The 24,337-nt window shown below is 51.4% G+C and overlaps 1 protein-coding gene across 1 annotated transcript in view; it reads left to right on the forward strand.

Moving 5' to 3' along the window:
• LOC135557759 (probable methyltransferase-like protein 24) overlaps nt 1-24,337 on the forward strand; it is an 83,742-nt gene that overhangs the window by 36,502 nt on the left and 22,903 nt on the right. Inside the window, exon 3 of the mRNA XM_064991341.1 lies at nt 2,322-2,467. Coding sequence (XP_064847413.1) covers nt 2,322-2,467 — 146 coding nt within the window. The remainder of the gene's footprint in view (nt 1-2,321; nt 2,468-24,337) is intronic.

Consider the following 24,337-nt stretch of genomic DNA (forward strand, 5'->3'; position numbering starts at 1 on the left):
AGGGGTTGGGGGAGGCACACAATGCAAATAGCCCGGGTAGCCATTTGATTACCTGTTCAGGAGTCTTATGGCTTGGGGGTAAAAACTGTTGAGAAGCCTTTTTGTCCGAGACTTGGCACTCCTGTACCGCTTGCCATGCGGTAGTAGAGAGAACAGTCTATGACTGGGGTGGCTGGGGGTCTTTGACCATTTCTAGGGCCTTCCTCTGACACCGCCTGGTGTAGAGGTCCTGGATGGCAGGCAGCTTAGCACCAGTGATGTACTGGGCCATACGCACTACCCTCTGTAGTTTCTTGCGGCCAGAGGCTGAGCAATTGCTTTCCCAGGCAGTGATGCAACCAACGCTCTCGATGTTGCAGTTGTAGAACCTTTTGAGGATCTGAGGACCCATCTTTTTAGTTTCCTGTGGGGGAATAGGCTTTGTTGTGCCCTCTCCACGACTGTCTTGGTGTGTTTGGACCATTCTAGTTTGTTGGTGATGTGGACACCAAGGAACTTGAAGCTCTCAAACTGCTCCACTACAGCCCCGTCGATGAGAATGGGGGTGTGCTCTGTTCTCCTTTTCCTGTAGTCCACAATCATCTCCTTAGTCTTGGTTACGTTGAGGGATGGGTTGTTATTCAGGCACCACCCGGCCAGGTCTCTGACCTCCTCCCGATAGGCTGTCTCGTCGTTGTCGGTGATCAGGCCTACCACTGTTGTGTTGTCTGCATACTTAATGATGGTGTTGGAATCACTCTTGGCCATGCAGTTGTGGGTGAACAGGGAGTACAGGAGGGGACTGAGCACGCACCCCTGGTGTTGAGGATCAGCGTGGCAGATGTGTTGCTACCTATACCACACACTTTTGCTGGTTATACAATTATGAACCGCTACAGCACATAACCGACCGCATTGTGAACTTCAACAGCAAAGCAAACATCTTCCAATACGACAGAATCATCACTACCACAGCAATACATGGATGGATAAAGGGCTGTTTAAAATTCTATTCCATTCTGTATTTTATGTTTTTGGTATGGCCCTTTTTTACAATGTCCTTGTTACATCCTGCCTTCCTTTTATGTCATAAGCTCTGTTAGGAGAGGCTAAATGGCATATTCATCTCTATGGATAAATGCTTCTCTTCTAAAGATTGAAGCAGTCGGAAACAAGACATTCCAAAGCCTTATGACATCACAAAGAGAAAGAACGCCCCTAAAGATTCTAGACTCCTTACAGATAGGAAACATTTGTCCATTATTTTTTGTGGCATGGGAAAGAATGCAGAAATGTCAACAGACTTTGTAAAGGGCAGATGGAGTGGTTAATGAATGCTGTAAGAGACGAATAACAGACATGGATATGGGTCTAGCACAGGATCACTATGATACAATGCAGGAGAGATCAGAACACAGATCAAATCATGGTTTTAGTCAGTCCGTTATTAACATGATGGTTCAATGAGGTTCAGAAAGAGATGGATTAGTCAACGGTCTCTGCAGAGCAGTGGACTGGACAGTATCCCACACAGGGAGCCACACAGCCTAAGCTGCAGTCTGTAAGGGAAAGACATTGTGATTACAGCACATGATCAGTCTCAGTCTCTGTCAATGTCCGCTGGCCCAGTCAAGTTCAGACAGTCTCTTGAGACAGTAGAGATAAAGCAATCAGACAGCAATCCTGTCTGTTTCAAAACCTCCCACACACACTCAGACATTCAGGACGCTCACACACACACACACACACACAGAATTGAATTGTTGACTGGCACTAGCTGAACCTGTCATTCACCTTGGGAAGCGTTTTCTTTCTCCTTTGTCAATGGAATCGTTGAACATTAAGACAAGATGAAGGTGCCCTGTCACTTGTTGTGGGATGGAGAATCATGTTAAGGATGGAGGATGCATTTCTTAACACTAAATCCAATCTTTTCTCCTTTACTGAAACCAAAAGGAAAAGAAGGCGAGGGGTAGAGGAGGAGAAATTGAGAGAGTGCTGCAAGATGAGAAAGAAAAACGTGTTGAAATAGGAATAAGGCACCTGGTGAATGAATCTCATAATGTGTACAGTATGTGGGTGTGTGTGGTGAACAGGGGCAAGCATAACTATGGTATATGACGTGGATGATTATAACGATGGTGATACCAATTACGATAATGGTAACGATGGTGATGATGATACCAATTACGATAATGGTAACGATGGCGATGATTATAACGATTACGCTAATGACAACGATGGTGATCACAATTACGATAATGATAACGATGGCGATGATAATAATGATGACAATGATATTTTTGGGGACAGGTGTATTAATGACCCCTGTCTACCTACAGGTGTTTTGTGCCCCCCCTTCCCCAGAGAGCCCCGTGGTACAGGGAGGTCAGGAGGGGCCAGAGGGGCGCTGGGCAGTGTGTCTGGACAGCAGGTACAGCCTGGCACAACGGATACACATCCAACACTGCCGGGTCTACTCTCTGGGGTGAGTACACACACACACAGGCACGCACACACATACACACACAAACATGCACACGAACGCATACACACCTCCGCGTGCACACACACACAGCACGGGCATACACACGCACGCACGCACATAGGAACAGCCTGGCCCAAACCAATCACATCATATCTCTGGAGTGAGTGTCAGGTAATCTGGTGGCTATATTGCAGGTTATAAAGGTATTTGACCTTCCAGGAGAGGCTGTGTCCCTGCTGTATTTCCAGGGCTGAGCTGGACTGGCTGGGCTTGGCAGTGGCAGCATGGTAGAGTGGAGGGTTAAATAGATTAAACCCCTGGATGGGCCTATTAATGTGGGTGTTGAGAGACCACACAGGTGTGCTGACAGCTGCAGGTTTGTCCGTAAGCAGGCTCTGGACACTAAGAGGGAAAGTAAAGGACAGTATAGGAGGGAAGAGGATGGTAGAGGACGGTAGAGGAGGGTATGGGATGGTAGTGGACGGTAGAGGAGGGTAGAGGATGGTAGTGGACGGTAGAGGATGGTAGAGGATAGTAGTGGATGGTAGAGGATGGTAGAGGACGGTAGAGGACGGTAGAGGACGGTAGTAGACGGTAGTGGATGGTAGAGGATGGTAGAGGATGGTAGAGGATGGTAGAGGACGGTAGAGGATGGTAGAGGACGGTAGAGGACGGTAGAGGATGGTAGAGGACGGTAGAGGACGGTAGAGGATGGTAGAGGACGGTAGAGGACGGTAGAGGAGGGTAGAGGATGGTAGAGGACGGTAGAGGACGGTAGAGGACTGTAGAGGACGGTAGAGGAGGGTAGAGGAGGGTAGAGGAGGGTAGAGGACGGTAGAGGAGGGTAGAGGAGGGTAGGGATGGTAGAGGAGGGTAGAGGATGGTAGAGGAGGGTAGAGGAGGGTAGGGATGGTAGAGGATGGTAGAGGACGGTAGAGGACGGTAGAGGAGATAGAGGAGGGTAGAGGACGGTAGAGGACGGTAGAGGACGGTAGAGGACGGTAGTGGACGGTAGAGGACGGTAGAGGACGGTAGAGGACGGTAGAGGACGGTAGAGGAGGGTAGAGGACGGTAGAGGACGGTAGAGGACGGTAGAGGACGGTAGAGGATGGTAGAGGAGGGTAGAGGAGGGTAGGGATGGTAGAGGAGGGTAGAGGATGGTAGAGGAGGGTAGAGGAGGGTAGGGATGGTAGAGGATGGTAGAGGACGGTAGAGGACGGTAGAGGAGATAGAGGAGGGTAGAGGACGGTAGAGGACGGTAGAGGATGGTAGAGGAGGGTAGAGGATGGTAGAGGGTGGTAGAGGATGGAAGAGGAGAGAGAGAATGGTAGAGGAGGGTAGAGGAGAGTAGAGGACAGTAGAGGAGGTTAGAGGACGGTGGAGGATGGTAGAGGATGGTAGAGGAGGGTAGAGGAGGGTAGAGGACGGTGGAGGATGGTAGAGGATTGTAGAGGATGGTAGAGGAGGATAGAGGAGGGTAGAGGAGGGTAGAGGACGGTGGAGGATGGCAGAGGAGGGTAGAGGACAGTGGAGGACGGTAGAAGTCAGGTTGAAGGCGGAAGATGACTTTAGAGGACTTTAGAGGTTGGTAGAGGACGTAGAGGAGGGTAGAAGACGGTAGAGGAGCATAGACGAGGGTAGAGGAGCGTAGAGGACAGTAGAGGGTAGAGTACGTAGAGGATGGTCGAGGATGGTAGAGGATGGTAGAGGATGGCAGAGGATGGCAGAGGAGGGTAGAGGACGGTGGAGGATGGTAGAGGATGGTAGAGGATGGTAGAGGACGTAGAGGAGGGTAGAGGAGGGTAGAGGACGGTGGAGGATGACAGAGGAGGGTAGAGGAAGGTGGAGGATGGTAGAAGGCAGGTTGAAGGCGGAAGATGACTTTAGAGGACTTTAGAGGACGGTAGAGGACGGTAGTGGACGGTAGAGGACGGTAGAGGACGGTAGAGGATGGTAGAGGACGGTAGAGGAGGGTAGAGGACGGTAGAGGACGGTAGAGGACGGTAGAGGACGGTAGAGGATGGTAGAGGAGGGTAGAGGAGGGTAGGGATGGTAGAGGAGGGTAGAGGATGGTAGAGGAGGGTAGAGGAGGGTAGGGATGGTAGAGGATGGTAGAGGACGGTAGAGGACGGTAGAGGACGGTAGAGGAGATAGAGGAGGGTAGAGGACGGTAGAGGACGGTAGAGGATGGTAGAGGAGGGTAGAGGATGGTAGAGGGTGGTAGAGGATGGAAGAGGAGAGAGAGAATGGTAGAGGATGGTAGAGGATGGTAGAGGAGGGTAGAGGAGAGTAGAGGACAGTAGAGGAGGTTAGAGGACGGTGGAGGATGGTAGAGGATGGTAGAGGAGGGTAGAGGAGGGTAGAGGACGGTGGAGGATGGTAGAGGATTGTAGAGGATGGTAGAGGAGGGTAGAGGAGGGTAGAGGAGGGTAGAGGACGGTGGAGGATGGCAGAGGAGGGTAGAGGACGGTGGAGGATGGCAGAGGAGGGTAGAGGACAGTGGAGGACGGTAGAAGTCAGGTTGAAGGCGGAAGATGACTTTAGAGGACTTTAGAGGTTGGTAGAGGACGTAGAGGAGCATAGACGAGGGTAGAGGAGCGTAGAGGACAGTAGAGGGTAGAGTACGTAGAGGATGGTCGAGGATGGTAGAGGATGGTAGAGGATGGCAGAGGATGGCAGAGGAGGGTAGAGGACGGTGGAGGATGGTAGAGGATGGTAGAGGATGGTAGAGGACGTAGAGGAGGGTAGAGGAGGGTAGAGGAAGGTGGAGGATGGTAGAAGGCAGGTTGAAGGCGGAAGATGACTTTAGAGGACTTTAGAGGAGGGTAGAGGACGTAGAGGAGGGTAGAAGACTGTAGAGGAGGGTAGAGGACAGTAGAGGGTAGAGTATGTAGAGGAGGGTAGAGGAGGGTAGTGGACAGTAGAGGAGGGTAGAGGACGTAGAGGAATGTAGAGGAGGGTAGAGGACGTAGAGGAGGGTAGACGAGTGTAGAGGACGGTAGAGGATGGTAGAGGACAGTGGAGGATGATAGAAGGCGGGTTGAAGGCGTGTAGAAGGCGGGTAGAAGGCGGAAGATGACTTTAGAGGACGGTAGAGGAGGGTAGAGGACATAGAGGAGGGTAGAGGACGTTAAAGGACAGTAGAGGAGGGTAGAGGAGTGTAGAGGAAGGTAGAGGACGGTAGAGGATGGCAGACGAGTGTAGAGGACAGTGGAGGATGATAGAAGGCGGGTTGAAGGCGTGTAGAAGGCGGCTAGAAGGCGAAATATCACTTTAGAGGACTTTAGAGGAGGGTAGAGGACGTAGAGGAGGGTAGAGGACGTAGAGGAGAGTAGAGGAGGGTAGAGGAGTGTAAAGGACAGTAGAGGAAGGTAGAGGAGTGTAAATGAGGGTAGAGGAGCGTAGAGGACGGTAGAGGAGGGTAGAGGACGTAGAGGAGAGTAGAGGAGAGTAGAGGAGTGTAGAGGACAGTAGAGGAAGGTAGAGGAGTGTAAATGAGGGTAGAGGACAGTAGGGGAAGGTGGCAGGGGAGGGTTGAGGACATAAAGGAGGGTAGAGGACTGTAGAGGAGGGTAGAGGGTAGAGGAGGGTAGAGGAGCGTTGACGAGGGTAGAGGACGGTAGAGGAGGGTAGAGGAGCGTAGACGAGGGTAGAGGAGGGTAGAGGACTGTAGAGGAGGGTAGAGGAGGGTAGAGGAGCGTAGACGAGGGTAGAGGACTGTATGGGAGGGTATAGGAGGGTAGAGGACGGTAGAGGAGGGTAGAGGACTGTAGGGGAGGGTAGAGGACGGTAGGGGAGGGTAGAGGAGGGAAGAAGACAGTAGAGGAGTGTAGAGGGTAGAGGAGGGTAGAGGACTGTATGGGAGGGTAGAGGACTGTAGAGGAGGGTAGAGGACTGTATGGGAGGGTAGAGAACTGTAGAGGAGGGTAGAGGACTGTAGCGGAGGGTAGAGGACTGTATGGGAGGGTAGAGGACTGTAGAGGAGGGTAGAGGACTGTATGAGAGGGTAGAGGAGGGTAGAGGACTGTATGGGAGGGTAGAGGACTGTATGGGAGGGTAGAGGACTGTAGGGGAGGGTAGAGGACGTAGAGGAGAGTAGAGGAGGGTAGAGGAGTGTAAAGGACAGTAGAGGAAGGTAGAGGAGTGTAAATGAGGGTAGAGGAGCGTAGAGGACGGTAGAGGAGGGTAGAGGACGTAGAGGAGAGTAGAGGAGGGTAGAGGAGTGTAGAGGACAGTAGAGGAAGGTAGAGGAGTGTAAATGAGGGTAGAGGACAGTAGGGGAAGGTGGCAGGGGAGGGTTGAGGACATAAAGGAGGGTAGAGGACTGTAGAGGAGGGTAGAGGAGGGTAGAGGAGGGTAGAGGACTGTATGGGAGGGTAGAGGACTGTATGGGAGGGTAGAGGACTGTAGAGGAGGGTAGAGGACTGTATGGGAGGGTAGAGGACGGTAGGGGAGGGTAGAGGACTGTATGGGAGGGTAGAGGACTGTAGGGGAGGGTAGAGGACTGTAGAGGAGGGTAGAGGACTGTATGGGAGGGTAGAGGACGGTAGGGGAGGGTAGAGGAGGGTAGAGGAGGGTAGAGGAGGGTAGAGGACTCTAGAGGAGGGTAGAGGACTGTATGGGAGGGTAGAGGACGATAGGGGAGGGTAGAGGAGGGTAGAGGGTAGAGGAGGGTAGAGGAGGGTAGAGGACTCTAGAGGAGGGTAGAGGACTGTATGGGAGGGTCGAGGACTGTAGAGTAGGGTAGAGGACTGTAGCGGAGGGTAGAGGACTGTAGAGGAGGGTAGAGGACTGTATGGGAGGGTAGAGGACTGTAGAGGAGGGTAGAGGACTGTATGGGAGGGTAGAGGAGGGTAGAGGACTGTATGGGAGGGTAGAGGACTGTATGGGAGGGTAGAGGACTGTAGGGGAGGGTAGAGGACTGTAGGGGAGGGTAGAGAAGGGTAGAGGACTGTATGGGAGGGTAGAGGACTGTAGAGGAGGGTAGAGGACTGTAGAGGAGGGTAGAGGACTGTATGGGAGGGTAGAGGACTGTAGGGGAGGGTAGAGGACTGTAGGGGAGGGTAGAGGACTGTAGAGGAGGGTAGAGGACTGTAGGGGAGGGTAGAGGACTGTATGGGAGGGTAGAGGACTGTATGGGAGGGTAGAGGACTGTAGGGGAGGGTAGAGGAGGGTAGAGGAGGGTAGAGGAGGGTAGAGGAGCATAGATAAGGGTATAGGAGCTTAGAGGACAGTAGAGGGTAGAGGAGGGCAGAGGAGCGTAGAGGAGAGTAGAGGACGGTAGAGGAGGGTAGATGACGGTAGAAGACAGTACAGGAGGGTATAGTACGGTAGAGGAGGGTAGAGGACAGTAGAGGATGGTAGAGGACTTTAGAAAAGGGTAGAGGAGTGTAAATGAGGGTACAGGACAGTAGAGGACGGTAGAGGAGGGTAGGGGAGGGTAGAGGACGGCAGGGGAGAGTTGAGGACATAGAGGAGGGTAGAAGATGGCAGAGGAGCGTAGAGGAGGGTAGAAGAGGGTAGAGGATGGTAGACGAAGGTAGACGAGAGTAGAGGACGTTAGAGAAGGGTAGAGGAAGGTAGAGGACGGTAGAGGAGCATAGATAAGGGTAGAGGAGCTTAGAGGATAGTAGAGGGTAGCGGACGTAGAGGAGGGTAGTGGACAGTAGAGGAGGGTAGAGGACATAGAGGAGGGTAGAGGACAGTAGAGGACGGTAGGAGAGGGTAGAAGGTGGCAGGGGAGGGTTGAGAACATAAAGTACGGCAGAGGAGCGTAGAGGAGAGTAGAAGACGGTAGAGGAGGGTAGACAGTAGAGGAGGGTAGAGGACGTTATAGGAGGGTAGATGAGAGTAGAGGACGGTGGAGGAGGAGGGTAGAGGCAGGTAGACGAGGGTAGAGGAGGCTAGAGGACGGTATAGGAGGGTAGAGGAGGGTAGAGAAGGGTAGAGGACTGGAGAGGAGGGTAGAGGAGGTTGAGGGATGGTAGAAGTCAGTTGAGGAGGGTAGAGGACGGAAGAGGAGGGTTGATGACGGTAGAAGACAGTAGAGGAGGGTATAGTACGGTAGAGGACAGTAGAGGACTTTAGAGAAGGGTAGAGGCGTGTAAATGAGGGTAGAGGACTGTAGAGGATGGTAGAGGAGGGTAGGGTAGAGGACGGCAGGGGAAAGTTGAGGACATAGAGGAGGGTAGAGGACGGCAGAGGACCGTAGAGGAGGGTAGAAGAGGGTAGAGGATGGTAAAGGAAGGTAGAGGAAGGTAGAGGAGAGTAGAGGATGCTGGAGAAGGGTAGAGTAAGGTAGAGGACGGTAAAGGGGGGGTAGAGGAGTGTAGAGGAGGGTAAATGGGGGTAGAGGATGGTGGAGAAAGGTAGGGGAGGGTAGAGGAGTGTAGAGGACAGTATAGGAGGGTAGAGGAGTGTAGAGGACAGTATAGGAGCATAGAGGAGGGTACAGGATGTTAGAGGAGGGTACAGGACGTTAGAGGAGGGTACCGGACGGTACAGGACGGTAGAGGAGGGTACAAGACGGCAGAGGAGGGTAGAGAACTGTAAAGGAAGATAGAGGAAGGGAGAGGACGGTAAAGAGGGGGGTGGAGGACCGTAGAAGACAGTAGAGGAGGTTAGAGGATGGAGGATGGTAGAGGAGAGTAGAGGACGGTAGAGGAGAGTAGAGGATGGTAGAGGAGAGTAGAGGACGGTAGAGGAGATTAGAGGATGCTAGAGGAGAGTAGAGGACGGTAGAGTAGGTTAGAGGACGGTGGAGGATGGTAGAGGACGGTAGAGGAGGGTAGAGGACGGTAGAGGAGAGTAGAGGAGGGTAGAGGACGGTGGAGGACGGTAGAGGAGGGTAGAGGACGGTAGAGGACGGTAGAGGACGGTAGAGGAGGGTAGAGGACGGTAGAGGAGAGTAGAGGAGGGTTGAGGACGGTAGAGGAGAGTAGAGGATGGTAGAGGTCGGTAGAGGAGGGTTGAGGACGGTAGAATTCGGTAGAGGACGGTAGGGGAGGATAAGGGAGGGCAGGGGAGGATAAGGGGGGGCAGGGGAGGACAGTGGAGGGTAGAGGACGATAGAGAAGGGTTGAGAATGGTAGAGGAGAGTACAAGACAGTATAGGAGGGTAGAGGTGAGGGGGGCGGGGAGCAGGTTAAAGGGGTGGGAATGCGGCAGTAAACCTTTACGGATTACCCCTCACTGTTGGCTGTATGCCTGTTTATAGCAGGGTCAAAGGTCACATGAATTGGTTGGAGGGAAACGTATCGGATTTGTTATTGGTGACTGATGAACACACACAGATACAAGTGAAATGCACACACATATACACACACATATACACACACACACATATACACACACATATACACACACACACATATACACACACACGCACAAACACACACATGACAAAGCTCCAGAGTAATACCGGTTCGTACCATATCTACTAAAGAAATTTATCCTTTTGTCAAAAACGGACACTTTTCATAATGTTACTTTTAGTAATGCCCACTCATGTCAAAGTACGCTATAAAAGTACATCATATACTGTGTACATATATATACCTGTCTGTATTGATCTAATGATCTGTGGGTTGGTTTTGTCTGCCACATTAGTTTGATGGAGTCTTGTAATAGCCGATCAACAGGAGTATATCACCTCCCTTATCACTCACATCACAACTGTAGGAGAGAGAGAGAGAGAGAGAGAGAGAGAGAGAGAGAGAGAGAGAGCGAGAGAGAGAGATGGGTTAGCGAGAGAGTGGGGAGATGAGAATGAGAGAGAGAGAGATGGGTTAGTGAGAGAGGGGGAGATGAGAGTGAGAAAGAGAGAGAGAGAGGGGTTAGTGAGAGAGAGGGGGGATGAGAGAGAGAGAGGGAGAGATGGGTTAGCGAGAGAGAGGGGGGATGAGAGAGAGAGAGAGAGATGGGTTAGTGAGAGAGAGGGGGATGAGAGTGAGAGAGATGGGTTAGCGAGAGAGTGGGGGAAGAGAGTGAGAGGGAGAGATGGGTTAGCGAGAGAGGGGGGATGAGAGTGAGAGATGGGTTAGCGAGAGAGAGGGTGAATGAGAGTGAGAGAGAGAGAGAGAGAGAGAGAGAGAGAGATGGGTTAGCGAGAGAGAGGGGGATGAGAGTGAGAGAGATGGGTTAGCGAGAGAGAGGGGGATGAGAGTGAGAGAGAGAGAGAGAGAGAGAGATGGGTTAGCGAGAGAGGGGGGATGAGAGTGAGAGAGAGAAAGAGAGAGATGGGGATGAGAGTGAGAGAGATGGGGATGAGAGTGAGAGAGAGAGAGAGAGAGAGAGATGGGTTAGCGAGAGAGAGGGGGATGAGAGTGAGAGAGAGAGAGAGAGAGAGAGAGATGGGTTAGCGAGAGAGAGGGGGATGAGAGTGAGAGCGAGAGAGAGAGAGATGGGTTAGCGAGAGAGAGGGGGATGAGAGTGAGAGAGAGAGATGGGTTAGCGAGAGAGAAGGGGATGAGAGTGAGAGAGAGAGATGGGTTAGCGAGAGAGAGGGGGATGAGAGTGAGAGAGAGAGAGAGAGAGAGAGAGAGAGAGAGATGGGTTAACGAGAGAGAGGGGGATGAGAGTGAGAGAGAGATGGGTTAGCGAGAGAGAGGGGGATGAGAGTGAGAGAGAGATATGAAGTACAGAACATCATTAAGCGCGTTTTCCCTCTGATCGACCAGAGAATAACAGACCTGTAACTGGTGCCCAGATTTGGTCTTGGTCAGGAAAAGGTCAAGCCAACCATGATGAAATCTGGTTTGTTCCTTTCAGCATGGCTGTTCACATAACCTTTGGTCCTATAAGTACGGAACTACCAGTTCCAGTGATATTTGAGGATACAAACAGTGGACAAGAGTATTTTATAGTGGAGGGAGAGACAGCCACGAAGCTATTGCATCATGAAACCAATGGGACCTTGCCACACATCTGGAAAGTATTGGAGGGAGGGAGAGGGTGAGAGAGAGGGAGAGAGAGATAGGGAGAGAGAGGGAGAGAGAGAGAGAGAGAGCGAGAGAGATTAGGGAAGCAATATAAATAGGTTCATTTCACTAAGGGGGCATTTTGAAGATGCACACAGATGCCCACCAATAGCATCTTCAACAGTTCTGAATGTGACCTCACACAACCTGCATCCTTCATAAAATAAGTCATAAATCATGACCATCCTTTTAGAACACTTGATACACTACATGACCAAAATAATTCACCTGGTCATTCTGCATCATGGAAATAGCAGATGTTCCTCATGTTTTGTACACTCAAGTATGTGGACACCTGCTCATTGAACATCTCATTCCAAACTCATGGGCATTAATATTGAGTTGATCCTCCCCTTTGCTGCTATAACAGCCTCCGTTCTTCTAGGAAGGCTTTCCACTAGATGTTGGAACATTGCTGTGGGGACTTCCATTCAGCCACAAGAGCATTAGTGAAGTCGGGCACTGATGTTGGGCGATTAGGCCTGGCTCGCAGTCGGCGATCCAATTCATCCCAAAGGTGTTCATTGGGGTTGAGGTCAGGGCTCTTTGGAGGCCAGTCAAGTTCTTCCACACTGATCTCAAAAATCTATTTCTGTATGGACGTCCCTTTGTGCACGGGGCATTGTCATGCTGAAACAAGAAAGGGTCTTCCCCAAAGTGTTGGCACAAAGTTGGAAGAACAGAATTGTCTAGAATGTCATTGTATGAAGTAACGTTAAGATTTCCGTTCACTGGAACTAAACGGCCTGAACCATGAAAAACAGCCCCAGACAATTATTCCTCCTCCACCAAACTTTATACCACTCCAGCCGATGCTTTGCACTTGATGATTTTATGCTTGGGTGCAGCTGCTCGGCCATGGAAACCCATTTCATGAAGCTCCCGACAAACAGTTATTGTGTTGACGTTGCTTCCAGAGGCAATTTGGAACATAGTAGTGAGTGTTGCAACCAAGGACAGGCGATTTTTACGCGCTACGCACTTCAGCACCTGGCGATCCTGTTCTGTGAGCCTGTGTGGCCTACCACTTCGCGGTTGAGCCGTTGTTGCCTGGGGCAGTTGACTGGGACAGTTCTAGCAGGGCAGAAATTTGATGAACTGACTTGTTGGAAAGGTGGTATCCTATGATGGTGCCACATTGAAAGTCACTGAGCTCTATGGGCCATTCTACTGCCAATGTTTGTCTATGGTGATTGCACGGCTGTGTGCTCGATTTTATACACCAGTCAGGTTATGGCTGAAATTGCCGAATCCACTCATTTGAAGGGGTGTCCACATACTTTTGTTTATATACTGTATATTATCATCTGAAGACGAGCCAGGATCATATCTAAGCTCCTCCAACCAAGCTCTGATGAATACATTAATAACAAACAGCCCACATCAGCAGAGGAAACTGCTGGTAATAAATACCTGCAACAGTAAATCAACCAGGGTCGTGTTCTGAAAAGAAATATTTCAGGAGAGGTCATTAAAATGACATTAGAAGTTATACCCATAAGTATCTCTCCCTCTTTCCTGTCCCCTGTCTGTGGCCTAGATTTCTCTCTTTCCTGTCCCCTGTCTGTGGTCTAGATTTCTCTCTTTCCTGTCCCCTGTCTGTGGTCTAGATTTCTCTCTTTCCTGTCCCCTGTCTGTGGTCTAGATTTCTCTCTTTCCTGTCCCCTGTCCATGGCCTAGATTTCTCTCTTTCCTGTCCACTGTCCGTGGTCTAGATTTCTCTCTTTCCTGTCCCCTGTCCGTGGTCTAGATCTCTCTCTTTCCTGTCCCCTGTCCGTGGTCAAGATTTCTCTCTTTCCTGTCCCCTGTCCGTGGCCTAGATTTCTCTCTTTCCCGTCCCCTGTCCGTGGCCTAGATTTCTCTCTTTCCTGTCCCCTGTCCGTGGTCTAGATTTCCCTCTTTCCTGTCCCCTGTCCATTGCCTAGATTTCTCTCTTTCCTGTCCCCTGTCCGTGGTCTAGATTTCCCTCTTTCCTGTCCCCTGTCCATTGCCTAGATTTCTCTCTTTCCTGTCCCCAGTCCATTGCCTAGAATTCTCTCTTTCTCTCTTTCCTGTCCCCTGTCCGTGGTCTAGATTTCTCTCTTTCCTGTCCCCTGTCCGTGGCCTAGATTTCTATCTTTCCCGTCCCTGTCCGTGGCCTAGATTTCTCTCTTTCCTGTCCCCTGTCCGTGGTCTAGATTTCTCTCTTTCCTGTCCCCTGTCCGTGGTCTAGATTTCTCTCTTTCCTGTCCCCTGTCCGTGGCCTAGATTTCTCTCTTTCCTGTCCCCTGTCCGTGGCCTAGATTTCTCTCTTTCCTCTCCCCTGTCCGTGGTCTAGATTTCTCTCTTTCCTGTCCCCTGTCCGTGGCCTAGATTTCTCTCTTTCCCGTCCCCTGTCCATGGCCTAGATTTCTCTCTTTCCCGTCCCCTGTCCGTGGTCTAGATTTCTCTCTTTCCTGTCCCCTGTCCGTGGCCTAGATTTCTCTCTTTCCCGTCCCCTGTCCTTGGCCTAGATTTCTCTCTTTCCTGTCCCCTGTCCGTGGTCTAGATTTCTCTCTTTCCTGTCCCCTGTAAGTGGTCCAGATTTCTCTCTTTCCAGTCCCCTGTCCGTGGTCTAGATTTCCCTCTTTCCCGTCCCCTGTCCGTGGCCTAGATTTCTCTCTTTCCTGTCCCCTGTCCGTGGCCTAGATTTTTTTCTTTCCAGTCCCCTATCCGTGGCCTAGATTTCTCTCTTTCCAGTCCCCTGTCCATGGCCTAGATTTCTCTCTTTCCTGTCCCCTGTCCGTGGCCTAGATTTCTCTCTTTCCTATCCCCTGTCCCCCTGTCCGTGGCCTAGATTTCTCTCTTTCTCTCTTTCCTGTCGCCTGTCCGTGGCCTAGATTTCTCTCTTTCCCGTCCCCTGTCCGTGGTCTAGATTTCTCTCTTTCCCATCCCCTGTCCGTGGTCTAGATTTCTCTCTTTCCCGTCCCCTGTCCGTGGTCTAGATTTCCCTCTTTCCTGTCCCCTGTCCGTGGTCTAGATTTCTCTCTTTCCTGTCCCCTGTAAGTGGTCCAGATTTCTCTCTTTCCAGTCCCCTGTCCGTGGTCTAGATTTCCCTCTTTCCCGTCCCCTGTCCGTGGTCTAGATTTCTCTCTTTCCTGTCTCCTGTCCGTGGTCTAGATTTCTCTCTTTCCTGTCTCCTGTCCGTGGTCTAGATTTCTCTCTTTCCTGTCCCCTGTCCGTGGCCTATATTTCTCTCTTCCCAGTCCCCTGTCCGTGGTCTAGATTTCTCTCTTTCCTGTCTCCTGTCCGTGGTCTAGATTTCTCTCTTTCCTGTCCCCTGTCCGTGGCCTATATTTCTCTCTTCCCAGTCCCCTGTCCGTGGTCTAGATTTCTCTCTTTCCTGTCTCCTGTCCGTGGTCTAGATTTCTCTCTTTCCTGTCCCCTGTCCGTGGCCTATATTTCTCTCTTCCCAGTCCCCTGTCCGTGGCCTAGATTTCTCTCTTTCCTGTCTCCTGTCCGTGGTCTAGATTTCTCTCTTTCCTGTCCCCTGTCCGTGGCCTATATTTCTCTCTTCCCAGTCCCCTGTCCGTGGTCTAGATTTCTCTCTTTCCTGTCTCCTGTCCGTGGTCTAGATTTCTCTCTTTCCTGTCCCCTGTCCGTGGCCTATATTTCTCTCTTCCCAGTCCCCTGTCCGTGGCCTAGATTTCTCTCTTTCCTGTCTCCTGTCCATGGTCTAGATTTCTCTCTTTCCTGTCCCCTGTCCGTGGCCTATATTTCTCTCTTCCCAGTCCCCTGTCCGTGGTCTAGATTTCTCTCTTTCCTGTCTCCTGTCCGTGGTCTAGATTTCTCTCTTCCCAGTCCCCTGTCCGTGGTCTAGATTTCTCTCTTTCCTGTCTCCTGTCCGTGGTCTAGATTTCTCTCTTTCCTGTCCCCTGTCCGTGGCCTATATTTCTCTCTTCCCAGTCCCCTGTCCGTGGTCTAGATTTCTCTCTTTCCTGTCTCCTGTCCGTGGTCTAGATTTCTCTCTTTCCTGTCCCCTGTCCGTGGCCTATATTTCTCTCTTCCCAGTCCCCTGTCCGTGGCCTAGATTTCTCTCTTTCCTGTCTCCTGTCCGTGGTCTAGATTTCTCTCTTTCCTGTCCCCTGTCCGTGGCCTATATTTCTCTCTTCCCAGTCCCCTGTCCGTGGTCTAGATTTCTCTCTTTCCTGTCTCCTGTCCGTGGTCTAGATTTCTCTCTTTCCTGTCCCCTGTCCGTGGCCTATATTTCTCTCTTCCCAGTCCCCTGTCCGTGGCCTAGATTTCTCTCTTTCCTGTCTCCTGTCCATGGTCTAGATTTCTCTCTTTCCTGTCCCCTGTCCGTGGCCTATATTTCTCTCTTCCCAGTCCCCTGTCCGTGGTCTAGATTTCTCTCTTTCCTGTCTCCTGTCCGTGGTCTAGATTTCTCTCTTTCCTGTCCCCTGTCCGTGGCCTATATTTCTCTCTTCCCAGTCCCCTGTCCGTGGTCTAGATTTCTCTCTTTCCTGTCTCCTGTCCGTGGTCTAGATTTCTCTCTTTCCTGTCTCCTGTCCGTGGTCTAGATTTCTCTCTTTCCTGTCCCCTGTCCGTGGCCTATATTTCTCTCTTCCCAGTCCCCTGTCCGTGGTCTAGATTTCTCTCTTTCCTGTCTCCTGTCCGTGGTCTAGATTTCTCTCTTTCCTGTCCCCTGTCCTTGGCCTATATTTCTCTCTTCCCAGTCCCCTGTCCGTGGCCTAGATTTCTCTCTTCCCAGTCCCCTGTCCGTGGCCTAGATTTCTCTCTTTCCTGTCTCCTGTCCGTGGTCTAGATTTCTCTCTTTCCTGTCCCCTGTCCGTGGCCTATATTTCTCTCTTCCCAGTCCCCTGTCCGTGGTCTAGATTTCTCTCTTTCCTGTCTCCTGTCCGTGGTCTAGATTTCTCTCTTTCCTGTCCCCTGTCCGTGGCCTATATTTCTCTCTTCCCAGTCCCCTGTCCGTGGCCTAGATTTCTCTCTTTCCTGTCTCCTGTCCGTGGTCTAGATTTCTCTCTTTCCTGTCCCCTGTCCGTGGCCTATATTTCTCTCTTCCCAGTCCCCTGTCCATGGTCTAGATTTCTCTCTTTCCTGTCTCCTGTCCGTGGTCTAGATTTCTCTCTTTCCTGTCCCCTGTCCGTGGCCTATATTTCTCTCTTCCCAGTCCCCTGTCCGTGGCCTAGATTTCTCTCTTTCCTGTCTCCTGTCCGTGGTCTAGATTTCTCTCTTTCCTGTCCCCTGTCCGTGGCCTATATTTCTCTCTTCCCAGTCCCCTGTCCGTGGTCTAGATTTCTCTCTTTCCTGTCTCCTGTCCGTGGTCTAGATTTCTCTCTTTCCTGTCCCCTGTCCGTGGCCTATATTTCTCTCTTCCCAGTCCCCTGTCCGTGGCCTAGATTTCTCTCTTTCCTGTCTCCTGTCCGTGGTCTAGATTTCTCTCTTTCCTGTCCCCTGTCCGTGGCCTATATTTCTCTCTTCCCAGTCCCCTGTCCGTGGTCTAGATTTCTCTCTTTCCTGTCTCCTGTCCGTGGTCTAGATTTCTCTCTTTCCTGTCCCCTGTCCGTGGCCTATATTTCTCTCTTCCCAGTCCCCTGTCCGTGGCCTAGATTTCTCTCTTTCCTGTCTCCTGTCCGTGGTCTAGATTTCTCTCTTTCCTGTCCCCTGTCCTTGGCCTATATTTCTCTCTTCCCAGTCCCCTGTCCGTGGCCTAGATTTCTCTCTTCCCAGTCCCCTGTCCGTGGCCTAGATTTCTCTCTTTCCTGTCTCCTGTCCGTGGTCTAGATTTCTCTCTTTCCTGTCCCCTGTCCGTGGCCTATATTTCTCTCTTCCCAGTCCCCTGTCCGTGGTCTAGATTTCTCTCTTTCCTGTCTCCTGTCCGTGGTCTAGATTTCTCTCTTTCCTGTCCCCTGTCCGTGGCCTATATTTCTCTCTTCCCAGTCCCCTGTCCGTGGCCTAGATTTCTCTCTTTCCTGTCTCCTGTCCGTGGTCTAGATTTCTCTCTTTCCTGTCCCCTGTCCGTGGCCTATATTTCTCTCTTCCCAGTCCCCTGTCCGTGGTCTAGATTTCTCTCTTTCCTGTCTCCTGTCCGTGGTCTAGATTTCTCTCTTTCCTGTCCCCTGTCCGTGGCCTATATTTCTCTCTTCCCAGTCCCCTGTCCGTGGCCTAGATTTCTCTCTTTCCTGTCTCCTGTCCGTGGTCTAGATTTCTCTCTTTCCTGTCCCCTGTCCGTGGCCTATATTTCTCTCTTCCCAGTCCCCTGTCCGTGGTCTAGATTTCTCTCTTTCCTGTCTCCTGTCCGTGGTCTAGATTTCTCTCTTTCCTGTCCCCTGTCCGTGGCCTATATTTCTCTCTTCCCAGTCCCCTGTCCGTGGCCTAGATTTCTCTCTTTCCTGTCTCCTGTCCGTGGTCTAGATTTCTCTCTTTCCTGTCCCCTGTCCGTGGCCTATATTTCTCTCTTCCCAGTCCCCTGTCCATGGTCTAGATTTCTCTCTTTCCTGTCTCCTGTCCGTGGTCTAGATTTCTCTCTTTCATGTCCCCTGTCCGTGGCCTATATTTCTCTCTTCCCAGTCCCCTGTCCGTGGCCTAGATTTCTCTCTTTCCTGTCTCCTGTCCGTGGTCTAGATTTCTCTCTTTCCTGTCCCCTGTCCGTGGTCTAGATTTCTCTCTTTCCTGTCCCCTGTCCGTGGCCTAGATTTCTCTCTTTCCTGTCCCCTGTCCGAGGCCTAGATTTCTCTCTTTCCTCTCCCCTGTCCGTGGTCTAGATTTCTCTCTTTCCTGTCCCCTGTCCGTGGCCTAGATTTCTCTCTTTCCCGTCCCCTGTCCATGGCCTAGATTTCTCTCTTTCCCGTCCCCTGTCCGTGGTCTAGATTTCTCTCTTTCCTGTCCCCTGTCCGTGGCCTAGATTTCTCTCTTTCCCGTCCCCTGTCCTTGGCCTAGATTTCTCTCTTTCCTGTCCCCTGTCCGTGGTCTAGATTTCTCTCTTTCCTGTCCCCTGTAAGTGGTCCAGATTTCTCTCTTTCCAGTCCCCTGTCCGTGGTCTAGATTTCCCTCTTTCCCGTCCCCTGTCCGTGGCCTAGATTTCTCTCTTTCCTGTCCCCTGTCCGTGGCCTAGATTTTTTTCTTTCCAGTCCCCTATCCGTGGCCTAGATTTCTCTCTTTCCAGTCCCCTGTCCATGGCCTAGATTTCTCTCTTTCCTGTCCCCTGTCCGTGGCCTAGATTTCTCTCTTTCCTATCCCCTGTCCCCCTGTCCGTGGCCTAGATTTCTCTCTTTCTCTCTTTCCTGTCGCCTGTCCGTGGCCTAGATTTCTCTCTTTCCCGTCCCCTGTCCGTGGTCTAGATTTCTCTCTTTCCCATCCCCTGTCCGTGGTCTAGATTTCTCTCTTTCCGTCCCCTGTCCGTGGTCTAGATTTCCCTCTTTCCTGTCCCCTGTCCGTGGTCTAGATTTCTCTCTTTCCTGTCCCCTGTAAGTGGTCCAGATTTCTCTCTTTCCAGTCCCCTGTCCGTGGTCTAGATTTCCCTCTTTCCCGTCCCCTGTCCGTGGTCTAGATTTCTCTCTTTCCTGTCTCCTGTCCGTGGTCTAGATTTCTCTCTTTCCTGTCTCCTGTCCGTGGTCTAGATTTCTCTCTTTCCTGTCCCCTGTCCGTGGCCTATATTTCTCTCTTCCCAGTCCCCTGTCCGTGGTCTAGATTTCTCTCTTTCCTGTCTCCTGTCCGTGGTCTAGATTTCTCTCTTTCCTGTCCCCTGTCCGTGGCCTATATTTCTCTCTTCCCAGTCCCCTGTCCGTGGTCTAGATTTCTCTCTTTCCTGTCTCCTGTCCGTGGTCTAGATTTCTCTCTTTCCTGTCCCCTGTCCGTGGCCTATATTTCTCTCTTCCCAGTCCCCTGTCCGTGGCCTAGATTTCTCTCTTTCCTGTCTCCTGTCCGTGGTCTAGATTTCTCTCTTTCCTGTCCCCTGTCCGTGGCCTATATTTCTCTCTTCCCAGTCCCCTGTCCGTGGTCTAGATTTCTCTCTTTCCTGTCTCCTGTCCGTGGTCTAGATTTCTCTCTTTCCTGTCCCCTGTCCGTGGCCTATATTTCTCTCTTCCCAGTCCCCTGTCCGTGGTCTAGATTTCTCTCTTTCCTGTCTCCTGTCCGTGGTCTAGATTTCTCTCTTTCCTGTCCCCTGTCCGTGGCCTATATTTCTCTCTTCCCAGTCCCCTGTCCGTGGCCTAGATTTCTCTCTTTCCTGTCTCCTGTCCGTGGTCTAGATTTCTCTCTTTCCTGTCCCCTGTCCGTGGCCTATATTTCTCTCTTCCCAGTCCCCTGTCCGTGGTCTAGATTTCTCTCTTTCCTGTCTCCTGTCCGTGGTCTAGATTTCTCTCTTTCCTGTCCCCTGTCCGTGGCCTATATTTCTCTCTTCCCAGTCCCCTGTCCATGGCCTAGATTTCTCTCTTTCCTGTCTCCTGTCCATGGTCTAGATTTCTCTCTTTCCTGTCCCCTGTCCGTGGCCTATATTTCTCTCTTCCCAGTCCCCTGTCCGTGGTCTAGATTTCTCTCTTTCCTGTCTCCTGTCCGTGGTCTAGATTTCTCTCTTTCCTGTCCCCTGTCCGTGGCCTATATTTCTCTCTTCCCAGTCCCCTGTCCGTGGTCTAGATTTCTCTCTTTCCTGTCTCTTCTCCGTGGTCTAGATTTCTCTCTTTCCTGTCCCCTGTCCGTGGCCTATATTTCTCTCTTCCCAGTCCCCTGTCCGTGGCCTAGATTTCTCTCTTTCCTGTCTCCTGTCCGTGGTCTAGATTTCTCTCTTTCCTGTCCCCTGTCCGTGTCCTATATTTCTCTCTTCCCAGTCCCCTGTCCATGGTCTAGATTTCTCTCTTTCCTGTCTCCTGTCCGTGGTCTAGATTTCTCTCTTTCCTGTCCCCTGTCCGTGGCCTATATTTCTCTCTTCCCAGTCCCCTGTCCGTGGCCTAGATTTCTCTCTTTCCTGTCTCCTGTCCGTGGTCTAGATTTCTCTCTTTCCTGTCCCCTGTCCGTGGCCTATATTTCTCTCTTCCCAGTCCCCTGTCCGTGGCCTAGATTTCTCTCTTTCCTGTCTCCTGTCCGTGGTCTAGATTTCTCTCTTTTCTGTCCCCTGTCCGTGGCCTATATTTCTCTCTTCCCAGTCCCCTGTCCGTGGTCTAGATTTCTCTCTTTCCTGTCTCCTGTCCGTGGTCTAGATTTCTCTCTTTCCTGTCCCCTGTCCGTGGCCTATATTTCTCTCTTCCCAGTCCCCTGTCCGTGGCCTAGATTTCTCTCTTTCCTGTCTCCTGTCCGTGGTCTAGATTTCTCTCTTTCCTGTCCCCTGTCCGTGGCCTATATTTCTCTCTTCCCAGTCCCCTGTCCGTGGTCTAGATTTCTCTCTTTCCTGTCTCCTGTCCGTGGTCTAGATTTCTCTCTTTCCTGTCCCCTGTCCGTGGCCTATATTTCTCTCTTCCCAGTCCCCTGTCCGTGGCCTAGATTTCTCTCTTACCTGTCTCCTGTCCGTGGTCTAGATTTCTCTCTTTCCTGTCCCCTGTCCGTGGCCTATATTTCTCTCTTCCCAGTCCCCTGTCCATGGTCTAGATTTCTCTCTTTCCTGTCTCCTGTCCGTGGTCTAGATTTCTCTCTTTCCTGTCCCCTGTCCGTGGCCTATATTTCTCTCTTCCCAGTCCCCTGTCCGTGGCCTAGATTTCTCTCTTTCCTGTCTCCTGTCCGTGGTCTAGATTTCTCTCTTTCCTGTCCCCTGTCCGTGGCCTATATTTCTCTCTTCCCAGTCCCCTGTCCGTGGTCTAGATTTCTCTCTTTCCTGTCTCCTGTCCGTGGTCTAGATTTCTCTCTTTCCTGTCCCCTGTCCGTGGCCTATATTTCTCTCTTCCCAGTCCCCTGTCCGTGGTCTAGATTTCTCTCTTTCCTGTCTCCTGTCCGTGGTCTAGATTTCTCTCTTTCCTGTCCCCTGTCCGTGGCCTATATTTCTCTCTTCCCAGTCCCCTGTCCGTGGCCTAGATTTCTCTCTTTCCTGTCTCCTGTCCGTGGTCTAGATTTCTCTCTTTCCTGTCCCCTGTCCGTGGCCTATATTTCTCTCTTCCCAGTCCCCTGTCCGTGGTCTAGATTTCTCTCTTTCCTGTCTCCTGTCCGTGGTCTAGATTTCTCTCTTTCCTGTCCCCTGTCCGTGGCCTATATTTCTCTCTTCCCAGTCCCCTGTCCGTGGCCTAGATTTCTCTCTTTCCTGTCTCCTGTCCATGGTCTAGATTTCTCTCTTTCCTGTCCCCTGTCCGTGGCCTATATTTCTCTCTTCCCAGTCCCCTGTCCGTGGTCTAGATTTCTCTCTTTCCTGTCTCCTGTCCGTGGTCTAGATTTCTCTCTTTCCTGTCCCCTGTCCGTGGCCTATATTTCTCTCTTCCCAGTCCCCTGTCCGTGGTCTAGATTTCTCTCTTTCCTGTCTCCTGTCCGTGGTCTAGATTTCTCTCTTTCCTGTCCCCTGTCCGTGGCCTATATTTCTCTCTTCCCAGTCCCCTGTCCGTGGCCTAGATTTCTCTCTTTCCTGTCTCCTGTCCGTGGTCTAGATTTCTCTCTTTCCTGTCCCCTGTCCGTGTCCTATATTTCTCTCTTCCCAGTCCCCTGTCCATGGTCTAGATTTCTCTCTTTCCTGTCTCCTGTCCGTGGTCTAGATTTCTCTCTTTCCTGTCCCCTGTCCGTGGCCTATATTTCTCTCTTCCCAGTCCCCTGTCCGTGGCCTAGATTTCTCTCTTTCCTGTCTCCTGTCCGTGGTCTAGATTTCTCTCTTTCCTGTCCCCTGTCCGTGGCCTATATTTCTCTCTTCCCAGTCCCCTGTCCGTGGTCTAGATTTCTCTCTTTCCTGTCTCCTGTCCGTGGTCTAGATTTCTCTCTTTCCTGTCCCCTGTCCGTGGCCTATATTTCTCTCTTCCCAGTCCCCTGTCCGTGGCCTAGATTTCTCTCTTTCCTGTCTCCTGTCCGTGGTCTAGATTTCTCTCTTTCCTGTCCCCTGTCCGTGGCCTATATTTCTCTCTTCCCAGTCCCCTGTCCGTGGTCTAGATTTCTCTCTTTCCTGTCTCCTGTCCGTGGTCTAGATTTCTCTCTTTCCTGTCCCCTGTCCGTGGCCTATATTTCTCTCTTCCCAGTCCCCTGTCCGTGGCCTAGATTTCTCTCTTTCCTGTCTCCTGTCCATGGTCTAGATTTCTCTCTTTCCTGTCCCCTGTCCGTGGCCTATATTTCTCTCTTCCCAGTCCCCTGTCCGTGGTCTAGATTTCTCTCTTTCCTGTCTCCTGTCCGTGGTCTAGATTTCTCTCTTTCCTGTCCCCTGTCCGTGGCCTATATTTCTCTCTTCCCAGTCCCCTGTCCGTGGTCTAGATTTCTCTCTTTCCTGTCTCCTGTCCGTGGTCTAGATTTCTCTCTTTCCTGTCCCCTGTCCGTGGCCTATATTTCTCTCTTCCCAGTCCCCTGTCCGTGGCCTAGATTTCTCTCTTTCCTGTCTCCTGTCCGTGGTCTAGATTTCTCTCTTTCCTGTCCCCTGTCCGTGTCCTATATTTCTCTCTTCCCAGTCCCCTGTCCATGGTCTAGATTTCTCTCTTTCCTGTCTCCTGTCCGTGGTCTAGATTTCTCTCTTTCCTGTCCCCTGTCCGTGGCCTATATTTCTCTCTTCCCAGTCCCCTGTCCGTGGCCTAGATTTCTCTCTTTCCTGTCTCCTGTCCGTGGTCTAGATTTCTCTCTTTCCTGTCCCCTGTCCGTGGCCTATATTTCTCTCTTCCCAGTCCCCTGTCCGTGGTCTAGATTTCTCTCTTTCCTGTCTCCTGTCCGTGGTCTAGATTTCTCTCTTTCCTGTCCCCTGTCCGTGGCCTATATTTCTCTCTTCCCAGTCCCCTGTCCGTGGCCTAGATTTCTCTCTTTCCTGTCTCCTGTCCGTGGTCTAGATTTCTCTCTTTCCTGTCCCCTGTCCGTGGCCTATATTTCTCTCTTCCCAGTCCCCTGTCCGTGGTCTAGATTTCTCTCTTTCCTGTCTCCTGTCCGTGGTCTAGATTTCTCTCTTTCCTGTCCCCTGTCCGTGTCCTATATTTCTCTCTTCCCAGTCCCCTGTCCATGGTCTAGATTTCTCTCTTTCCTGTCTCCTGTCCGTGGTCTAGATTTCTCTCTTTCCTGTCCCCTGTCCGTGGCCTATATTTCTCTCTTCCCAGTCCCCTGTCCGTGGCCTAGATTTCTCTCTTTCCTGTCTCCTGTCCGTGGTCTAGATTTCTCTCTTTCCTGTCCCCTGTCCGTGGCCTATATTTCTCTCTTCCCAGTCCCCTGTCCGTGGTCTAGATTTCTCTCTTTCCTGTCTCCTGTCCGTGGTCTAGATTTCTCTCTTTCCTGTCCCCTGTCCGTGGCCTATATTTCTCTCTTCCCAGTCCCCTGTCCGTGGCCTAGATTTCTCTCTTTCCTGTCTCCTGTCCGTGGTCTAGATTTCTCTCTTTCCTGTCCCCTGTCCGTGGCCTATATTTCTCTCTTCCCAGTCCCCTGTCCGTGGTCTAGATTTCTCTCTTTCCTGTCTCCTGTCCGTGGTCTAGATTTCTCTCTTTCCTGTCCCCTGTCCGTGGCCTATATTTCTCTCTTCCCAGTCCCCTGTCCGTGGTCTAGATTTCTCTCTTTCCTGTCTCCTGTCCGTGGTCTAGATTTCTCTCTTTCCTGTCCCCTGTCCGTGGCCTATATTTCTCTCTTCCCAGTCCCCTGTCCGTGGCCTAGATTTCTCTCTTTCCTGTCTCCTGTCCGTGGTCTAGATTTCTCTCTTTCCTGTCCCCTGTCCGTGTCCTATATTTCTCTCTTCCCAGTCCCCTGTCCATGGTCTAGATTTCTCTCTTTCCTGTCTCCTGTCCGTGGTCTAGATTTCTCTCTTTCCTGTCCCCTGTCCGTGGCCTATATTTCTCTC

This window comes from Oncorhynchus masou, chromosome 16 (genome assembly GCF_036934945.1).
Source record: "Oncorhynchus masou masou isolate Uvic2021 chromosome 16, UVic_Omas_1.1, whole genome shotgun sequence".
Taxonomy (NCBI): Eukaryota; Metazoa; Chordata; class Actinopteri; order Salmoniformes; family Salmonidae; genus Oncorhynchus; species Oncorhynchus masou.